This window comes from Culex quinquefasciatus, chromosome 1, assembly GCF_015732765.1.
Source record: "Culex quinquefasciatus strain JHB chromosome 1, VPISU_Cqui_1.0_pri_paternal, whole genome shotgun sequence".
Taxonomy (NCBI): Eukaryota; Metazoa; Arthropoda; class Insecta; order Diptera; family Culicidae; genus Culex; species Culex quinquefasciatus.
Window position 1 is genome coordinate 18,290,303 of NC_051861.1, and position 18,589 is coordinate 18,308,891.

At 42.2% G+C, this 18,589-nt stretch overlaps 3 protein-coding genes across 4 annotated transcripts; 1 reads left to right on the plus strand and 2 right to left on the minus strand.

The window, feature by feature from the left end:
- The first annotated feature begins 181 nt into the window (after window positions 1-181).
- Window positions 182-15,743, plus strand: LOC6035412 (saccharopine dehydrogenase-like oxidoreductase). Of its 2 annotated transcripts, none has more exons than XM_038266562.1 (5): window positions 182-317; window positions 13,787-14,647; window positions 14,824-14,914; window positions 14,977-15,245; window positions 15,316-15,743. In XM_038266562.1, the coding sequence occupies exons 2-5, from the start codon at window positions 13,812-13,814 to the stop codon at window positions 15,410-15,412; spliced, it is 1,293 nt and encodes a 430-aa protein (XP_038122490.1). In that variant the 5' UTR covers window positions 182-317; window positions 13,787-13,811; the 3' UTR covers window positions 15,413-15,743. The 2 variants fall into 2 exon arrangements, with proteins under 2 accessions (XP_038122490.1, XP_038122483.1); XM_038266555.1 differs by lacking the exon at window positions 182-317 and adding an exon at window positions 6,620-6,737.
- On the minus strand, window positions 397-2,642 carry LOC6035413 (saccharopine dehydrogenase-like oxidoreductase). The gene is given in 5 exon segments (XM_038266567.1): window positions 397-546; window positions 605-958; window positions 1,505-1,836; window positions 1,839-2,322; window positions 2,435-2,642. Coding segments are annotated over 5 exon segments (1,278 nt in total). The 5' UTR covers window positions 2,437-2,642; the 3' UTR covers window positions 397-440.
- Window positions 15,744-15,847: 104 nt separating the features above from the next.
- LOC6035411 (phenylalanine--tRNA ligase alpha subunit) lies at window positions 15,848-17,611 on the minus strand. Its single transcript, XM_001845552.2, has 2 exons — window positions 16,787-17,611; window positions 15,848-16,724 (listed from the first exon to the last, which is right to left on the minus strand). The coding sequence occupies exons 1-2, from the start codon at window positions 17,465-17,467 to the stop codon at window positions 15,915-15,917; spliced, it is 1,491 nt and encodes a 496-aa protein (XP_001845604.1). The 5' UTR covers window positions 17,468-17,611; the 3' UTR covers window positions 15,848-15,914.
- Between the last annotated feature and the right edge of the window lie 978 nt (window positions 17,612-18,589).

Here is an 18,589-nt window from a genome sequence, read left to right on the forward strand (position 1 = left end):
TTTTTCACTTTAGGAACAATTTCACAATGCTACGTAATTTACGCCCTCCATTTGTAACGCGCATGCCCAGTTAAAAAAAGAATGTAAACAAAAGAAAGTGAGGAAGCAACGCGTTCGACGACCAGGACCTTTGGCACGACGTCACAAGTTCTACTCGTTTCCCGCGTCGTCACACGTGAAAGTGGAAGTCCTCTTCATTCTTCTTTACTAATTAAACGGTTTGTTTCAAGCGTGATTGTTATCATCATTGCTCAAAACAATTACCTACCTTTGTGCGCCGGAATCGTTCAAGAAAGACGTTAACCTTCCCCAATTGAGTGAGTAACTGGCGTGTTTGGCGCCATTTTTTGGGTTTCTGGGTCATTGGGATAGTTTAGAGAATGCATGACACGCAAATGTGGAGCAGAACCCGCTGCAATTATAAAATTCCTAAACTAAGTTTAGAGTTTGGCTTTGGATACCACCTCAAAGGTGAACCCGTTCTTGCACAGCTCCGGAATGAGGTTGGTATTGGCAAAGGCAGCTCCGGGCGTAAGGAATCCGCCACTGAAACAAAAAACAAAACTTTTAATAGATTTATAATCAACAATTATAAATATCCCACCTTCCGGGCATCTTGTCTGCCTCCTGCAGGATCGTCCTCGCCGACAGCAGCAACGCCACGCAGGTGGCCCCGTAGCCCGGATTCGTTCCGGTCACCTTCGTCCGGATGACCTTGTTCGGAGGGTACGGGTACTTTTCCTCCGGGCTGGCCAATTTTTCCTCCCAACCGCGTCCCTCGAAGTGCATCGTGAAATGCGTATTTTTAGCGGCCTCGTCCGAGGGACCCTCGTGGGACACCAGTCCGAGCGAGAACAAGCGCGGATGGTTCAGGAGCAGGTTCTGGCCGGTGGTGGTCTTCACCAGCAGCCAGAAGATGGCCCCGATGAACGAGATGGCAAAGACCTCGACGAGACCACTGGAATTGAAGAGAGCATTGCAAACATGAAATATTAAGCGTTTCTGGACACATGAACGAAACGAATATTTCAGAGTTTCTGATAGTTTCAGAACCAACTGAAAAATCAGGCTTCACGGAGAACATATTTTAAGCTCAAATTGAGCATTTCGTCGTCAGAGTGGTAGGAGGGCAAAGTATGTTTACGTTTCTGACAGATGGAAACAGTAGGCCTTGGGGGCCTTGGTAGTGTGCGAAATTGAGTTGTTCGGGAAACAACTACCAAAATCTGAATCAGTACTCAACACGACGGAAACGGACATGAGGTCAGCGGGTGGTTGGGTGGTTAATGATCGACAACTATTGTTTTTTGCAAGCAGTAACATAACTAAACTTTCCGGCACCCTCAGCAAACGTCAAATCAATAGAGTTATCTACGTGCGCATGTATTGCGTGTACGTACACGAAAAAGATTGAGGTTAAATTTTGTACCAGCCAGCAAAACAAATGGTGTGCTAGTGTGCGTGAGATCGGCCTTAGATAACTCTATACAAATTGCTTACTTACCTAAACGAAATGTACGCCCTCATCTGGAGCGGTCGTTTGCCTTCCGTTTCGTAGAAGAACCGCTGCGTCCGCATCACACAGGACCGATCGGCACCCATGAACGGCAGCGACCACTTGCCACCGCTGGACTTGTGCAGTGCCGGCCGCTCCTTCAGCTTCGGTTCCACCTCGGGCAGCTTCGTTCGGAACAGCTCCCGCCGAATCTGGCCAACCTCGCGCATATTCGCTATGGCGTGCACCGCCGAAGCCCACGTGCCGTAATGGATTCCCCCAAGTTCCCGCCTTCCGGTGACCTTGCTGGAAATATAACTCTCCACGGAATTGACCGCGCCTCGCCAAACTGCTGCTCCAGGAAAACGGTTCCCATGTCCGCCGGAATGCTGTCGAACCCGCAGGCCGAAATCAGATAAACGCCCTTTTCCTTGGCCTGCTCGTGGTACTTGAGCTGCATGCCCTCCAAAAACTGGGGCTCCCCGCTAACGTCCACGTGGTGCGTTCCGGCTTCGAGGCAAGCCTTCAGCACCGGCTCCCCGTACAACCGGTACGGTCCGCAGCAGTTGACAACGACGCGGCACTCGCTGGCCATCTGCACCAGCGATCGCTCGTTGTCCAGTTCCGCCAGCACGATCGGCGTCTGGGACAGATCTTGGCCGGCCTTCTGGCCAATTTCCGCCAAGGTGGCTTCCAGCTTAGGGCGGCTGCGACCGGCCACGCCCCATCGCAGTCCGGCCAAGATTTTGACGCCCTCGAGGATTGTGTACTTGCCGGTGAAGCCGGTTGCACCGAAGATTACCACGTCCAACTTGCGAGCTATGGACCTGTGGGGAGGCGAGAGGGAAAGCTGTGAACGTACCCTCAAAAGACTTTTGATAAGATTGTGAGGAATTGAACTTTGATTACCTACGAAGTTCAAGGTAATCTTTTACTTACATGTTTAAATATTAATGATCACTCTTTAAACCAAATACACCTTAAATGCTTTTAGTTCTTACAAAAATAAAAACATTTATTTTGTGAGAGCCGAAAAAGTACGTGCACTCGCGATGAAAGCCAGCTTCAAAGTGTTTTATTGCTCTGATGTGATGTAATGAAGAGTTTCTGTTTTGATGAGGCGAACGAATTTCGGTGTGTAGAAGAATGATGTTTATAAACAGAAAATCAAAAAATACCAATGACACGACGACACCAACACTAATGCGTGCATTACTCTACGTAAAAAAAAAGTGGATTTTATTAAATATTTTGAATTAATTTTTGATGTTCAATTATGCAAATTAATCAAAAGTCAGAGTACTTTTGTAAGCACACGCAGAAAAATAACGCGTATTTGAATCAAAAAATAGTTTTGTTGATTTGAAAATCATGATTTTTGTTGAATCAACGCTAAACGTCAAAGCAGCTTTTTCAAAACAACAAATGACTTTTGTGGAATTGAGAAAATCAAGGTTTGTTTCAACGCAAAATCGGCGTTGATTATATTCAACAAAAATTTTGTTGATTCAAACCTCGTACAGGCTGATTCTACAAAACATTTTTCTGCGTGGTGTTGACGTTCTTTTTTTTTTTTTTGATAACTTTCAAATTAACTAACACATTTTTTATTCTTTATTATAGACGATTATTATAGATCGATTATAGAGTTTTTTTTTCAGTCAATCATTCTTTGCTGCTCACGTCTGTTTATGTTTACAGTAGCAAGCAAACAAGCAAAATAGACTGTTTATCTTTCGGCTATGGCAAAATTACATTGTTTTGCTTGATTTCAGCATTCACCCAGTCAACTAAATCGAAATTCTGAAACGGAATTCAATTCGAATCGTTTACGGTATTCCGTTTCAAACGCACCAACCGATACGTACACGTACATTTCAGAATTCCGATTGAGTTGACTGGACAGTTTCTCCACTTCAACCAATCATCTTTGCGGTTAACTTTACGCAGTGGGCTTGGCACGCACAGGTTTGACAGTTTCCATGTTTGTCAATATGTTTTTCAAATGACGTGATGGGAAATTTTGCCGAAATGGAATAGGGAGACATAGGGGAAATATACCATTTACAATCAAACACCTATCTTCGTCATATGGAGAGTTTGATGCTCAACTGAAGCTCCAAAAATACTATTTAGGCTATAAACTTACCAGCAACAGCACCACCTCAAGTAAGCACGCAAATTTATGCCATTTACTGGCCAAAAAGATCAAATTTAATGCACTTTTGATCATAATTTCTATTTTGCGAGACCATTTCTCATCATTTTGGTGGCACACACATCCACACGCAAGATCAGAGGTTAACTGCTTAACGAAAGTCGCCATCAATATCTTTTCACTTGTGCCAACGATTTCAAAGCGCTTAAGATATAAAATTGCTTCCAACTACCGGCAACATGTTCTTTTGCACATTAGTTAGTCACTCACTTGGAAAATAATCCCGAAACATGTAAATAATTAGCAAGCACCATCAAAAAAACAAACGCGCTTAGTCTTCTGACGTTTGAAATTTGACTACCCATTCCAATCGAAAGCTGAAGAAAACCGAGCGAGGAGCGAAGGCAAATAAAGAACAAAGGGTGGCCACCAACACCACCAACATTCTGGTGCAGCGTCTATTGGAGTGAGCAAGTGCTGCCAGGAAACTTTCGCTGTAAGTTCTACTTTTCGTGAGTGTTCACTTAAAATTTCATCAATTTTGGCAGCACTAAGCAGACCCAAAAGAGCGCTGGAAGAAAAAAGAACTAAGCTGAAAATAGAAAAATGGGCGTGGCCCAATGCACTCAACTGATTAGAATGCATTTTTGAAAAAACAAAATTAAATGCTTGTAAAAGGAAGAGCATAACTTTTAATAAAAGTGGAAATAAACAGAAATGTTCACAAAAAGTTGCTCCACTCGTTGGTGTACTTGGTTTTATTGATTTTCAAAGAACAGTCCAGATTATCCAGCATCATTCAAACACGACCGCTTATTAGGCTTAAAATGGGCATATTTCCCCTAATCAAGGAAATTGTCAAACCTGGCAAGTTTGCCACAGTCGAATACCAGTTTCATTTTGCTCTTGCACCTTCACACTGGAAATCAAGTACACTGAAAGAAAGGCACACAGCAATATCACATGTTTTACACGTGAATCTGCCCCATACGGCTTAACATGTGAATTTCATGAGCAAAGCACTTAAATCAAATCATGGCACGAACCTGTCATTCCAAATGAAAAACACGTTGATCTGACGTGAAATCTCACATGAATTTCCAATGATTGGCTTATAAAAATGTGATGAGATTGTAGTGCGATTCAAATGGATTTCCATTGGAGTTCATGTGTGTTCAATATTTAGTATTTTCTTTTGGATTGAAATTTAATTATTTAAACATTGCTTGCATAAATAAATTTATTTTTCAAAATAGTAAAAACACATACAATACATAAGATTTTTCCACTGATTCTGAAGGTCACTGTAACGCAGCGTCGGAAAGTCTGATTGCGATTCCGTTTCCGCGCTGGGTCCGTAGAACTTGAGAGCACTTCCTGGCGGACGTCGGGAAGCACCGCCCGAAATAATTGGTTCTCGTAGTTTTCCATAGCCAGCCGGATGAAACTATAGCGGATCTTCCGATTCGCCGGATCAGGTGTGGATTCCGATGCCGAAGCTGGAACTTGATTTCCTGAAAAAAATGTGAAACTTAGTTAGTATCAAATTTTCTGCACCTTCACTATGTATTCTTTTTTGTACTCACCGAAAACTTATTGAATGCTCAGTTTAAATTTGCAAACAAATCTTTAGAAAAGATAAAATTCGTTTACAAAAACAGCCAGAAGCAATTTTTGACCATCATCGTCCGTGGCCATCTTAGTAATGAATTTTTTTCACCATACGCAATTAAAACCCAAAACATTTGAGTCTCACGTGTTTTTCACTTCGCAATCAAAGGAAAAGTCAAATGGGGCAAATCAAAGTGCAATTCATTTCAATCTCACGTGACATTCTCTTCAAAACCAAAGGACAAGCGGATTGGGGCAAATCTAAGTGAAATTCATTTGAATCTCACGTGAACATCATCCGAATAATGAGTGAATTCTTTTTTGTCAACGAACAGCTGGAGATGAATGATTTAAACATTAATTTGACATGTAAAGCACGTGAGATTCAAATGAAAAGCACGTGAAGTTATCGTGTTGGTTTTTGGAGTGACTCACGTGAAAAAACATTTGATTTTTCTATAGAGCTATCTAAGCTCGATCTCACACACACTTGCACACCATTTGTTTTGCTGGCCGGTACAAAATTTAACCTCACTTTTTTTTCCTGTACGTACACGCAATACATGCGCACGTAGAAAACTCTATGTTGGATTTTTTCAGTGTATCTTCCCGACTTTCAGCCCATGTGGCAATTGCAGAATAGAGTTATCTAAGCCCGAACTCACGCACACTAGCACCCCATTTGTTTTGCTGGCGGGTACAAAATTTAACCTCAATCTTTTTCGTGTACGTACACGCAATACATGCGCACGTAGATAACTCTATACATGCGAACCTTGCACACACACAAAAAAAATTGCTTTTTTTCAATAGACAAATCCAGCGAAAGCTCAACGCTGCTTTTTGATGGTGAGTGATTTGACAGCTCCCATACTAAATGTCTGGATTTTCATACTTTTTGTTAATTTTCTTTTAAAATAAAATACTTAACATATGAAAACTATATATTTTTGGTGCCCAAAATTCCTGCTGAATCGAATGGTGTACTTATCTCGATTACAAATTTTTCGAACAGTTTTTATTTTAATAATATTCTAGACACATTTTGTGCACCTAATCAATCAATACTTTTATCATAAATAATCATTTTATTGCTTAAAAATTGAGTTTTCCTGAGCTCCCATATTCAAATACATGGAAGCTGTCATTTCTAACACCATTGGCCACCTATCGGCCATTTCAAACTGGATTCGTCTATTTGCTCCGATTGCAGTCTGTCGTACATTGCATTCGAGTGTGTGGGCTAGTAAATAAAGAAAATGTTGCTCGACGCAGACATGCATCCGCTACACGACTCACATACCTACACCAAAGAAAGAGCCGGCCGGCAACTTCCTTGCCACTACGAGTGTCCAGACCTTAACTAGTCTGTGGTGAAGTGTCGAACGTGCCGGAACAATTGCTGGTGCAACTGCCTGTGTGTGACGCAATTCCGGTGCAGTCCTGATTTGGTAGCGACTTCATTTTAGCGAGGTGAGTGATTTTCCTGGACGGAGACAACATTAATCAGGCTCTTTTGGGTATAATTAAAGTATGTTTAAAGTTTAATTACCTTGCGAGATGAACAGGTTTGCGAAACCTGTCGAAGAAAGTTGCAATATCAAGTAGAGCTCGTCCAGCAAACTACAGTTAATAAATCACGTTACGCAGGAATGATTTTGATCCTCCTTTTTTTCTTTTTTATAAGGGTAGCTATTCATTTACCTCCCTGCTTAGTCGCTTCAAAGTTGGTTGTTTAATTAGTCATCCATAAAGCTCTCAGCTTGTTGGAAATAAGAGGAGGTACAAAAAACAGATGAAATCATTTTCCAGTTGACATCAGCGCGAACTTGTCGGATTTGTTCCTTTGTACAAAGACGTTTTTGATCATGTTTGTGTGTATTGAGTATACATTTAGATTTTCAATTAACATTGGTGAAATTTGTATGACCAAGTGCAAACACATTCTCCATGCTTTCAAGTTAAGCCACAACAAAAAATCTGTTTGTTCCGTCCAGTTGAGTAATGACTGGCTTCTTAGTATGGAAAAAAAAGAAAAAAATAATACTTGGGGTAATTTGTCAACCACCTTAAATTTCAAATAAAACCACGCACGTGTTACATCAAAAGCTTTCATCGCAAATCGAAGGTCACAAATTCAGTGGGTAACGGTGCTAAATTTAGCTTTACCAAATGTATAGTAACTAACGGAACGCCAGATTAGTAGAGATCCTTAATAGGGAGACTGGTCGAAGTGAATTTGACGTACCCAAACAGACACGAGTTTGACGTATCCAAACGAGCATTTGCCTTTACGCCCAGCAAAACTTATCAGTGTTGCCAAGCTCAAAACATACGTTGCCAGATCGATTTAGCCAGCTTAGACCAGTCTCCCTATTTAGGGTCTCTACAGATTAGGTACTCGCAAACTCGAACCAAAAGAAGGCGGTTATCATCAGATAACGCCGCGAAGAAACGCTCAAGCAGACCAAATGCAGCGCGGCTTCGGTGCATCGGGAAAGGTCACCGGCGGCGGTAGAAATTGCGTCAAACAAAAAAAAAAGACGGCAAAAGTACCGGTTCAGTGGCATTGTCACGGTCTGAAAATAGTCAGTCGGTGAACTTTTGAGGGAGAAGTTGGTGAAGTGATTGATTTATTTAGAATAAACTTTATGAGCTGACAAAATGGGTATCAATCAGGCTTCCGTTACAAATTAAAGCTAAAATGACAATTAACAGAAACATAACCAAGCTATCGGACTCGAGTTTCAAATCAAAGACCTTTGAAATAATAACATAACTACTGGAGAACCGACGTAAATCTTTGCGTAAATCCTTTTGAAAATCCATCATTCATCAATCTGACGGCCCAATTTAAGGTATCGTGAGTTTACCAAAATATATAAATAGGGAAATAGGGAAAATAACCTTTTCCAATCAAACACCTACCTTCGTCATATGGAGAGTTTGATGCTCGATTAAAGCTCCAAAAATACTATTTAGGCTATAAATTTACCAGCAACAGCACCGCCTCGAGTAAGCACGCGAATGTATGCCACTTACTGGCCAAAAATATCGAATTTAATGCACTTTTGATCATATTTTCTATTTTGCGAGACCATTTCTCATCATTTTGCTGGCACACACAGTGACACACGAGAGAAACCCTCAAACGTTTAATGAATATAGCTAAACTAAACTTTTCACTTTCGCTTACTTTTTCACGGCGCTTTCGATACAAAACCGTCCTCAACTTTCGGCAACATGTTCTTTTGCACATTAGTTGGTCACTCACATGAAAAATAATCCCGAAACATGTAAATAATAAGCAAGCGCCATCAAATAAACAAACGCTCCAAGTCTTTTGACGTTTCAATTTTGACGACCCATTCCAATCGAAGGCTGAAGATAACCGAGCGAGAAGCGGAGGCAAATAAAGAACAAAGGGTGGCCACCAACACCACCAGCAGCGCGCCGTTGGAGTGAGCCAGTGATGCCAGCAAATTTTGTCTATAAATGCTACTTTTCGTGATTGTTCGATTAAAATTTCATCAATTTTGGCAGCACTAGGCAGACCCAAAAGAGCGCTGGAAGTAAAAAAAACTAGGTTGATAATAGGAAAATGGGCGTGGCCCAATGCATTCGTTTGATTGGAACACGCAGAAAAATATTTTGTAGAATCAGCCTGTACGAGGGTTGATTCAACAAAATATTTTGTTGAATATAATCAACAAAATGTTTGCGTTGAATCAACTCTTGACTTTTTTTGTTTTAAATCGCGACATTTTGTTAAATCAAAGCTGACTTTTTGTTGAATGTAACCTTGTTTTTGTTGATCAATATTTGACAGAAAGTTCGTTCAAATCATATTTTTGTTGAATCAACGTCGATATTTTGTTGAAATAACCTAGAATATTTTTCATTGCAAGGCTTGTTTTTTAACTAGAATCAACAAAATATTAAATTGAATTAACAATAGTTTAAATTTTATTTTTATTCATTTTGTTTCCTTGTTTTTTTAAATAAATTGTATTAAAATCACGAACAATTTGAGTCTGCTCCATCAAGTCCATCAGCACCAGCAATCCGTGCGCAGATTCGCTACCGCTCCGCACCTGGTATTTCGATGAGACTTCCAATAAACCTAAAATACTGTTTTCGGGAGTCGTCCGCAGCAGGGAACCATTCTGTCACCACCATCCGATGATGAAACCGACGAAATCTGCAAGAAATAAAATATATTATAAGAGGGCTATTTTAGATTTAATATCAATGCACTTACCAATGGAGTTCCGTCGGATGCCATCTTGGTGTTGAACTTGTGTTTGAACTGTGGGAAATCAGCAAATCCAGGATGATTATCCGTCTTGGAAGCAACACAAGGCGGAGCGAGTGTGCCTATATAGAATCGGTTTGGGTTTTGACAACGTCGCCGAATTTTGCTCATAAAAAACTAACTAAAATTGGCTTTTGACAGTTGGCGGGCACGTGTAAACAACAATTAATTTTAGTTCAAATCAAAATGAACAGTTTGTTTGATTCAAAGTTGCTTCGGTTAAAATCAACGCAAACATTTTGTTGTTATTTTCAAAAGGGCTTGACAAATTACAGCGAGTTAATTCAACGCTAAATTTAGTGTTGATTCAATTGGTTTTTGTTGAAAGAACCCTTAAATCTTTCAACAAAAAATCGTCAAGTAAAAACAACAAAATATTTTTTTGATTCAAATAAGCTTGATTTTTCTGCGTGTTGTTGCAGGAGAGCTTTCAAGCCTGGTTGCCAAATAAACGGTAGAGGAATGTGTAAATCAGATTTGACAATCGTTTAGGTTTTGTCACATACTTTTCCTACGGTTTCTGCGTGCCGCGATAATTTTGTTTCAAGGTGAAATTTGTATGTTTTGCGGTCGAACCCGAGGTCGAACCAGTTTTTGTTCGTGTTCTTGTTTACCACAAGATGACCAGGACGACAGGATGTGTGAGGAAGCTCAAACTGCTCGTGATTGAGGACCCGAAGCTGGAAGACCGAAGCTGCAAAAAGGACTAAAGGATGTTTCAGAAAATTGGTGAGATCTATCCAAACTGAATCTTTCAACTGTTGCATATTTTCTGATTATATTGAATACGCGTTAATCCCTGTTTTGCATTATGGGATTGGAAGTTTAAATATAGATCGAGAGTCCTTCTGATTCTTGCTTCTATGTTTAGACGGGGCCAGACAATGCCCAATGACCTCGGAATTGGACCGCAAGGAGCTCTGTCATTCTGAAATGGGTCATTGGAAGCAGCGCGAGGGCTATCACCACCTAATACCCGGGACTGAGATAAGCTGTATCAGCATAAACAAAGCCTGATACAAATTATACTTTCCCATAATTTCGCTGCCGGCCAGCGGGTATTGGATTGGACCTCACACACACAATATCAATGCACTTACCAATGGAGTTCCTTCGGATGCCATCTTGGTGTTGAACTTGTGTTTGAACTGTGGGAAATCAGCAAATCCGGGATGATTATCCGTCTTGGAAGCAACACATACATACATTTTGGAAATATTTTTTTCAATAGAATAACTTTTGGTAAAAGTGAAAATAAACAGAAATGTTCACAAAAAGTTGCTCTACCCGTTGGTGTAATTGGTTTCGGTATATTTCAAGGAACACTCCAGATTATCCCGCATCATTATAACACGACCGCTTATTAGGCTTAAAATGGGTTCATTTCCCCTATAAGTTTGACGTTTGCTGGGAAGTCGAAATAAAAATTTAAAAAAAAAATCACTGCGTGCATCAGCTAATGTTAGCACGCAGCCATCGCAGTTACTGCACTTTGTAGCCACGAAGGAGGAAGCCGAGGCAGTTAGGCTGAGCTGTGGGGCATTTTCTCATCGCCAGGTTCAAGACCTGAAAGAGCCGCTTGGACCAAGTAACCCTCGTCAGTTACATGATCTCGAAGTACGGAGTATAAAAAGTTATTTGTTTTTGTTATTATTATATATTACATAATCAACTGATCCTCGGTCCCAACCTGGGTGATGAATAGAGAGAAGACATAAGGGGAGGTGGGGGTAAGACGGCCAGGCGGGGTAAGACGGCCATGCGCTTGTTTTACTACTAAACATGATAAAATTTACCCAAATATCTAATGATATTGTACCTTAGGCTAAATAAGTTACTTTGAGCCACTTTTTGCAAAACTAAATAGTGGTTTGTAAACAAAATTTTGATAATTAAGAAAAAAATGCCGTAATCACCAGTGTGTCGTAATATTTATCATTTGAAAAAAAGTTCTTTGAATATAAACTGTTTTAAAACACTTTTAAGAATATTACTAAAAGCTTTTCATTTCGCAGTCATGGTGATAATGTCCTCAAGAGGCAGTATTTGTAGATTCTGCTCGGTTTGTTCTAGAGGTCGTATCGAGGTGCTCCGATTTGGATGAAACTTTCAGCGTTTGTTTGTCTATGCATGAGATGAACTAATGCCAAATATGAGCCCTCTACGACAAAGGGAAGTGGGGTGAAACGGGCATTGAAGTGCCCTTCAAAATGTGCTATAGACATCCAGGATTGGTTTAACTTTTTCTCATAGCTTTTGCAAATTACTGTTAAAAATGGATTTTTTTAAAACCTTAATATCTTTTTGCAACAGCCTCCAACACCCATACTCCCATAGGTCAAAAGATAGGTAATTTCATGGACTATAAGCTTACGATATTAACTTTTTGGCCAATCGCAGTTTTTCTAATAGTTTTACGATTTTTCTAGAACAAACATTTTACAACGTTAGTTTTTGCCCTGTAGGCCAAGAAGACGTCACTTTTTGGTCTCAATTTTGTCATATTCGGAATCCTCGGTCAATTTCACGTAAGTTAGAAGTATTGGAGTTGTAATTTTGATTTAAAAAATAATTAAATAAAACATTTTTGAAAAAAGAAATAGATCTTATTTACCCTATGATCAATACGTCAAATGCTGTATCAAGTAGGCGAAAACTTGTTTATCCCTAAACCGACAAAATTTGAAATAATATTTAATTAATTCTTAATGGTATTTTTTCCAATCAACTTCAAAATTCCAACACCTCAATCTAATGTAAAATTTCTTGAGGATTCCGAATATGACAAAATTGAGACCAAAAAGTGCCATATTCTTGGCCTACAGGGCAAAACTTAAGGTTGTAAAATGTTTGTTCTAGAATAATCGTAAAACTATGAGAAAAACTGCGATTGGCCAAAAAGTTAATACCGTAGGCTTATAGTCCATGAAATTCCCTAACTTTTGACCTATGGGAGTATGGGTGTTGGAGGCTGTTGCCAAAAGTTATTAAGGTTTTAAAAAAATCCATTTTTAACAGTAATTTGCAAAAGCTATGAGAAAAAGTCAAACCAATCCTGGATGTCTATAGCACATATTGAAGGGCTTCAAAAGACCTTTCGAATGCATTTAAGAGAGTTGGAATTGATGAAGTTTTACGGAAATGCGAGCAATTTTAAGATTTTTCATGTGTTTTGGACCTCAAACTTCAATGCCCGTTTTACCCCACTTCCCTTTGTCGTAGAGGGCTAATATTTGGCATGAGTTCATCTCATGCATAGACAAACAAACGCTGAAAGTTTCATCCAAATCGGAGAACCTCGATACGACCTGTTTCACATCGGTGAAAAACTCGCTCTTAACAGTATCAGATACAAACATTAGATTTTTATGAATTTTTATCATAGTTATCTAAGTTGCAAAATACGGTGGCCGTCTTACCCGAAGGGAATGGTGGAAAGAGAGGAATCACCAATCCGTATAAATAATTTCAAGATTTTTTAGGTGTAAACCGAAAACGCGATCAAAAATTAAAGTGGAAGAATTAGGCTTTTAACTGCTTATTTAATTGTCGGTGTACAGGACGCCGCACTGTTTAATCATTTTCTGACGTCCATTCAATTTTGCAGTCCAAATCCAGTTATTGAATTGGAAAAATAAAATTCTGTTTCAAATTTTCTTTTCTTGATTTGTGTGCACCTACGTCGAAGACCAAGATTGTTTACTTTTTGCTCTTTGGTCTGACAGTCTTGGTCTGACAGATTTGGTCTGTCAGCTTTATCATGGATTCTGGTCTGGTCTAGGCGAGGGATAGGACACAGCACCTAATAGGACCTAATAAAAATAAGTTATGAATAAAAAAAACTGCACTGTAACTGAAAATCGCACTTGGCTGAGTTCGTTTTCGCTCGACAGCTGTTATTAATTGTTAACATTAATAATTAACGCGTGAATACACGCTATATCTGGAATGATCATATAATGTTCAGGATTCAGAAAAATATAGCCTTTGACGAGCCAAATTCTGTAATGAACGATGATGTCACCTTTTTCGAATCTATGAAAGACTCATTCGAAATGTAACTAATCCAAAGCCTCAAACATGCACGTGGGAGAGCAGCAAACAAATTGCAAATAAATTCCTGCCACCAGGACCGCCTCTGCAGTCGCACAACCTTATAAGACGTCCAGAAATGCGCGCCCCAATAAAACACGTTTTCCACTTTCAGTTTCCGTGAAATCATTCTCTGCACAATGGCAACCGAGCTGCGCGACCTGGACGTGATCATTTTCGGAGCCAGTGGGTTCACCGGCAAGTACACGATCTACGAAGGCATCAAGCTGCTAGATGGGCTCAAGTGGGCAATTGCCGGTCGCAATCGGGACAAGCTGAACAAGATCCTGAAGGAGGTGGAGGCAAAATCCGGCAAAGATCTGTCCGACACGGAGCTGGTCATCGCGGACGTCAAGGATGCGGACTCGCTGCGCAAGATGGCCGCGCGCTGCCGCATTGTGATCAACTGCTGCGGGCCGTACCGGTTCTACGGTGAACCCGTGGTCAAGGCTTGCATCGAAGCCGGAACGCACCACGTGGACGTTAGCGGTGAGCCGCAGTACATGGAGCGGATGCAGCTGGAGTACCACGAGCAGGCCAAGGAAAAGGGCGTTTACGTCGTTTCGGCGTGTGGCTTTGACAGCATTCCGGCGGATTTGGGGACCGTTTTTCTGGAGCAGCAGTTTGACGGAACCGTAAACTCGGTCGAGACATTTTTGGAAGCGACGCCCAAATCCCCGGATGCTGCCACCGGCGGAGCTGTCATCCATTACGGAACGTGGGAATCGGCCATTTACGGATTGGCTCACGCCAATGAATTGCGTGGGCTGAGAAGCAAGCTGTTCGGTTCTCGGTTGCCCAACTTCCAACCACGACTCAAGGATCGTCCGTTGCTGCACCGGACCAAGTTCGCGGACAACCGATGGTGCTTGCCGTTCCCTGGCTCGGATAGATCGGTGGTCATGCGGTCCCAACGTCACTTTTACGACAACGAAAAGAAGCGACCGGTCCAGATGAAGGCGTATGTCACGTTTAGGTGAGCGGTTATTAACTTAATTTCACGTTGGAGTGTAATAAAATATCTAACGTCAACGCGTACGCAGCCACCCGTTGGCTTATCTGTCAAATTCAGCCATTTAACGAACCTGCACTCTTCTGTGATCTCGATCAACTTTTGAACAATTTTACCCATCTTATTTTATCAAATTGCAGCTCTCTGATCCACGTCATCGGGGTAATTATTGTCAGTGCCATTTTCGCCCTAATGACCCGCTACAAGATCGGCCGGCAACTTCTGCTCAAGGTAATTGGGAAATCCAAGGCCATGGCATAACCTCAAAATCCATCAATCTTTCTCCCCCGCAGTACCCCGGCTTCTTCTCGGCCGGATTCGTGTCGCACGAGGGCCCGACCGAGGCATCGATGGAAAACACCGACTTTGCCATGTACCTGAAGGGCGTCGGCTGGACCCGGGACGAGGAGCTTCTGGAGGCGTCGGACCAGTTCAAGGCCCCGCCCAAGAAGAAGCTGCTCGTCAAGGTGTCCGGCACGAACCCGGGCTACGGGGCGACCTGCGTGGCCCTGCTGCTGTCCGCGACGACCATCCTGCGGCAGGCGGACAAGATGCCGGCGACGTGAGTGGTTTCTTTTTATTTTTAGACTCGAGAGGAGTTGAGAAGGTTTAACGTTGCTGCCTACTTTCAGGGGTGGCGTTTATCCACCGGGAGCGGCCTACGCCAAGACGAACATGGTCGAGGAGCTGTGCAAGAATGGATTCAAGTTTGAGGTGCTGAAGGAGTGAATTGACTGATTTTATACGCATGCATCGTTAGAAGTTTCTAAATTTTTAGAATAAGTCTTTTTTCCTTAGAGACAGCGGATGCGCATTGTTTAAAATTTGTTTCGATTTGGAATTTGATTAGAGATGGTGTTGCATGCAAGCTTGTAATGATGAAGTTTGAATTATTTTTAAGGAGCTCGCAGCGCGATACAATGCGCACCCGTTTGCTGTACAATTTTACTAGATTTTGAATCCCAGTGAATAACTTATTAACCTCTACGCAAAACACTTGAAAACAAAATAGTTTGTAAGCAATTTCAACGAAACAATAAAAATTGCATGATTTTTCCTATTTGTATGCATTATTTAGTTTATTGAGAAAATTAGCCCATTTTTCAAAAAGCTTTATTTTGGAGTGGCTGTCATCGCTGAATAAAAAAAAAACATCTTTGTGAGTCATTTTCAAAGCATAAAATGCACCATATTCTTGATCGATGAAAAACAAAGCAAAAGGAAGTGCCACTTACTGGTTCATCCGGCAGATCGGTCCGTCCTGCACCATCCTCAGGTCCACCTTCGGTCCAATCAAGTCACGGATGTTGTTTATTCCGTACTTGATCATCGTGGGCCGCTCCAGCGATAGGCCCCACGCGATAATGTTCACGCCCTCGGGGACGCCCAACGGCCGCAGCATCTCCGGCCGGAACACGCCCGAATTTCCGACCTCAATCCATCGCTTCAGCCCCGGGTGGAAGCAGAAGATCTCCATCGAAGGTTCCGTGTACGGATTGAAGGTCGGTTTGTACTCCAGCTCGGTGATGCCCAGCTTGTTGAAGAACGCGTTGAACGTTCCGATGAGATCTCCCAGGGTGAGCCCGTAATCGGCTACGACGCCCTCGACCTGATGGAATTCGGCCAGATGGGTGGCGTCTAGCGTTTCGTTTCGGAACACCTTGTCGATGCTGAAGTACTTGACCGGTTTGAAGCCACCAGGTTGGTGGGCAACCTTGTACAACATCCGGGCGCTCACGCCGGTCGTGTGCGTCCGCAGCACGTTCTTTTGGGCCTCCTCGAGCTTCCAGTCGTACCGATAGCCAATCGAACCGTCGGTTCCAGATTCATGCGACTGCTTAACGGCATCCAGTAGTGCTACGGGGAACTTGTTGCTGAGTCGCGGATGCGACACAAAGAACGTGTCCTGCTGGTCCCGAGCCGGATGCTGCTGGGGGACGTACAGCGCGTCAAAGTTCCAGAAACTGGACTCGACAAAGTTGTTGGTTGGCATCTCGGAGAAACCCATCTCGAGGAAGATCTGCCGGAACTCGGTGCGAACCTGCGGGAAAATAAAATTTTGTCTAACCGATCAAAAATAAAGATTAAAGACCACCAATTTACCTTCATCAACGGATGCATGTGACCCCGCTCCGGCGGAACGCCCAACGCTTCAAAGTTGTACGGCTTGAACTTAAGGTCCTTCCAGATCCCCGAGGCCAGCATCTCCACCGTCAAATCCGTCTCGAGCTTCTTCAAACTGGTGGAAAATTCCGCGCCCTTGGACAGCACAAAGCTCTTCGTGACCACCTCCGTCAGAATCTTGCGTTTTTTGTACTCCGCCTTGACCGCATCCGGAACTTCCCCGTCGCGACCCTCCGCCACGGCTTTCACATATCCCTGAACCGCGTCCTCGATCGCCTCCACCTTGCGCTTAATCAACGGCGCTCCCCCGCTCTTGTCCATCAGAATCCACCCGTTGGACATGGCCTTGCTGAATCCAACCTTTGCGTTCGGCGAGCTCTTCATCAGTTCCGCTTGCGCAATCCCTTCAGCCGGAACCGCCCGGAAAATCGCCGCCTCATGACTGCCCTTCTCCAGGATCACCTTTCCCTCCTCCGTGAGCTCCCAGCACTTTCGGGTGGCCTGCTCCGTCCGGATCACGCCCTCGACCGTCGACTCGATGCTCTTCACGCCGCCCACAATCTTCTGGTGGTCCAGCCCGAACACCGGCACCAGGTCCAGCGTGTCGACCGTGCCGTGCTGGTCGATGTACTGCAGGATGCGCTCCGTTAGATCTTGCATGGTGGCCGGTGCCGTTCCGTTCCGGAGGTGGAATTAATTCGTCGAAAAAAAGAATCACGCAGCGCACGAAAAGCACACAACCCGGCGACGAATCGGGATTTCAGCGAGAGAGAACTGTCAAAATTTGTGCCAACTCGCGTGTTTACGGTGTGCACGTTGAAGTGGGAGTAGTGAGACTAATCAACTGTGGTACACGTTCGTTGAATATGAGCTTCACTGGTAAACAGCATTACACTTTTTTCAGTTCAAGTATGATTACACGAAAGTGTGTAAAAATCCCATACAAGTGTGTAAAAGTGAACTGAACAGTGTGTAATGTTGATTATCAGTGTTGGCATTTGTTGGAAACACGCTGATTTTGAACAAACCATATTTCAATATAAAATACACATTTATGAAAGCGTTGACACGTTGACATGAAGTAATTTATTCATTCTTGATAATTTTCAAAATTTCAAAGAAATAACTCAATGTTGAGTTGGTTCATTGAATTATTGACGAAATCAAAGTGAAATATCTCTACACTGTAACTGAAATTCACACTTTGCTAAGTTCGTTTTCGCACTTTTCATACGATTTTTTCAGTTCGACTGCGATTACACAAAAAAGTGTATTCGTAGTTGAACTGAAAAAATCGTATGGGGAGGTGCGAAAACGAACTCAACAAAGTGCGATTTTCAGTTACAGTGTAGAACGAGTAAAAGATTCAATTAACTTTAAGTTTTTAGAACTATACTGCCGTTCTACGCATAATTGTCCCATGTTAGTTTTGGACGATTTTGACTGTATGACATTTTTAAGTTTAGTTTGATGTGTACTTCAAGAAAAACACATACAATCTGGTACTTTGCATTATGTCTTGTTTACCTGTTGTATAAAAAGAGAATCACAAATAAGGGTGATAAACTGCTAACTGGGGCGATTAGGGACACATAGGGCGAATAGGAACCCACGGGACAATTATGCGTAGAAACACAGAAATCGGTCGAAAAATTCCAATCGCGTTTTTCTCAGTTGCACTTTTTGCCTTTCTTACTAAAGAAAGGTAAAGGTTTTACTTTAAGGCTGGACGTCATTTTCATCTTCGTAAATATTACGATTCAGCATGAATTTTCATCGGAA

Bases quoted from the DNA above. Each gene is read 5' to 3' on its own strand.
- LOC6035412 (XM_038266562.1), top strand. From the start codon at position 13,812: ATGGCAACCGAGCTGCGCGACCTGGACGTGATCATTTTCGGAGCCAGT. The intron at 14,648-14,823 runs GTGAGCGGTTAT...ATCAAATTGCAG, and splicing joins AAGGCGTATGTCACGTTTAG to CTCTCTGATCCACGTCATCG. The intron at 14,915-14,976 runs GTAATTGGGAAA...TCTCCCCCGCAG, and splicing joins GCCGGCAACTTCTGCTCAAG to TACCCCGGCTTCTTCTCGGC.
- LOC6035411 (XM_001845552.2), bottom strand. From the start codon at position 17,467: ATGCAAGATCTAACGGAGCGCATCCTGCAGTACATCGACCAGCACGGC. The intron at 16,725-16,786 runs GTAAATTGGTGG...ATTTTCCCGCAG, and splicing joins ACATGCATCCGTTGATGAAG to GTTCGCACCGAGTTCCGGCA.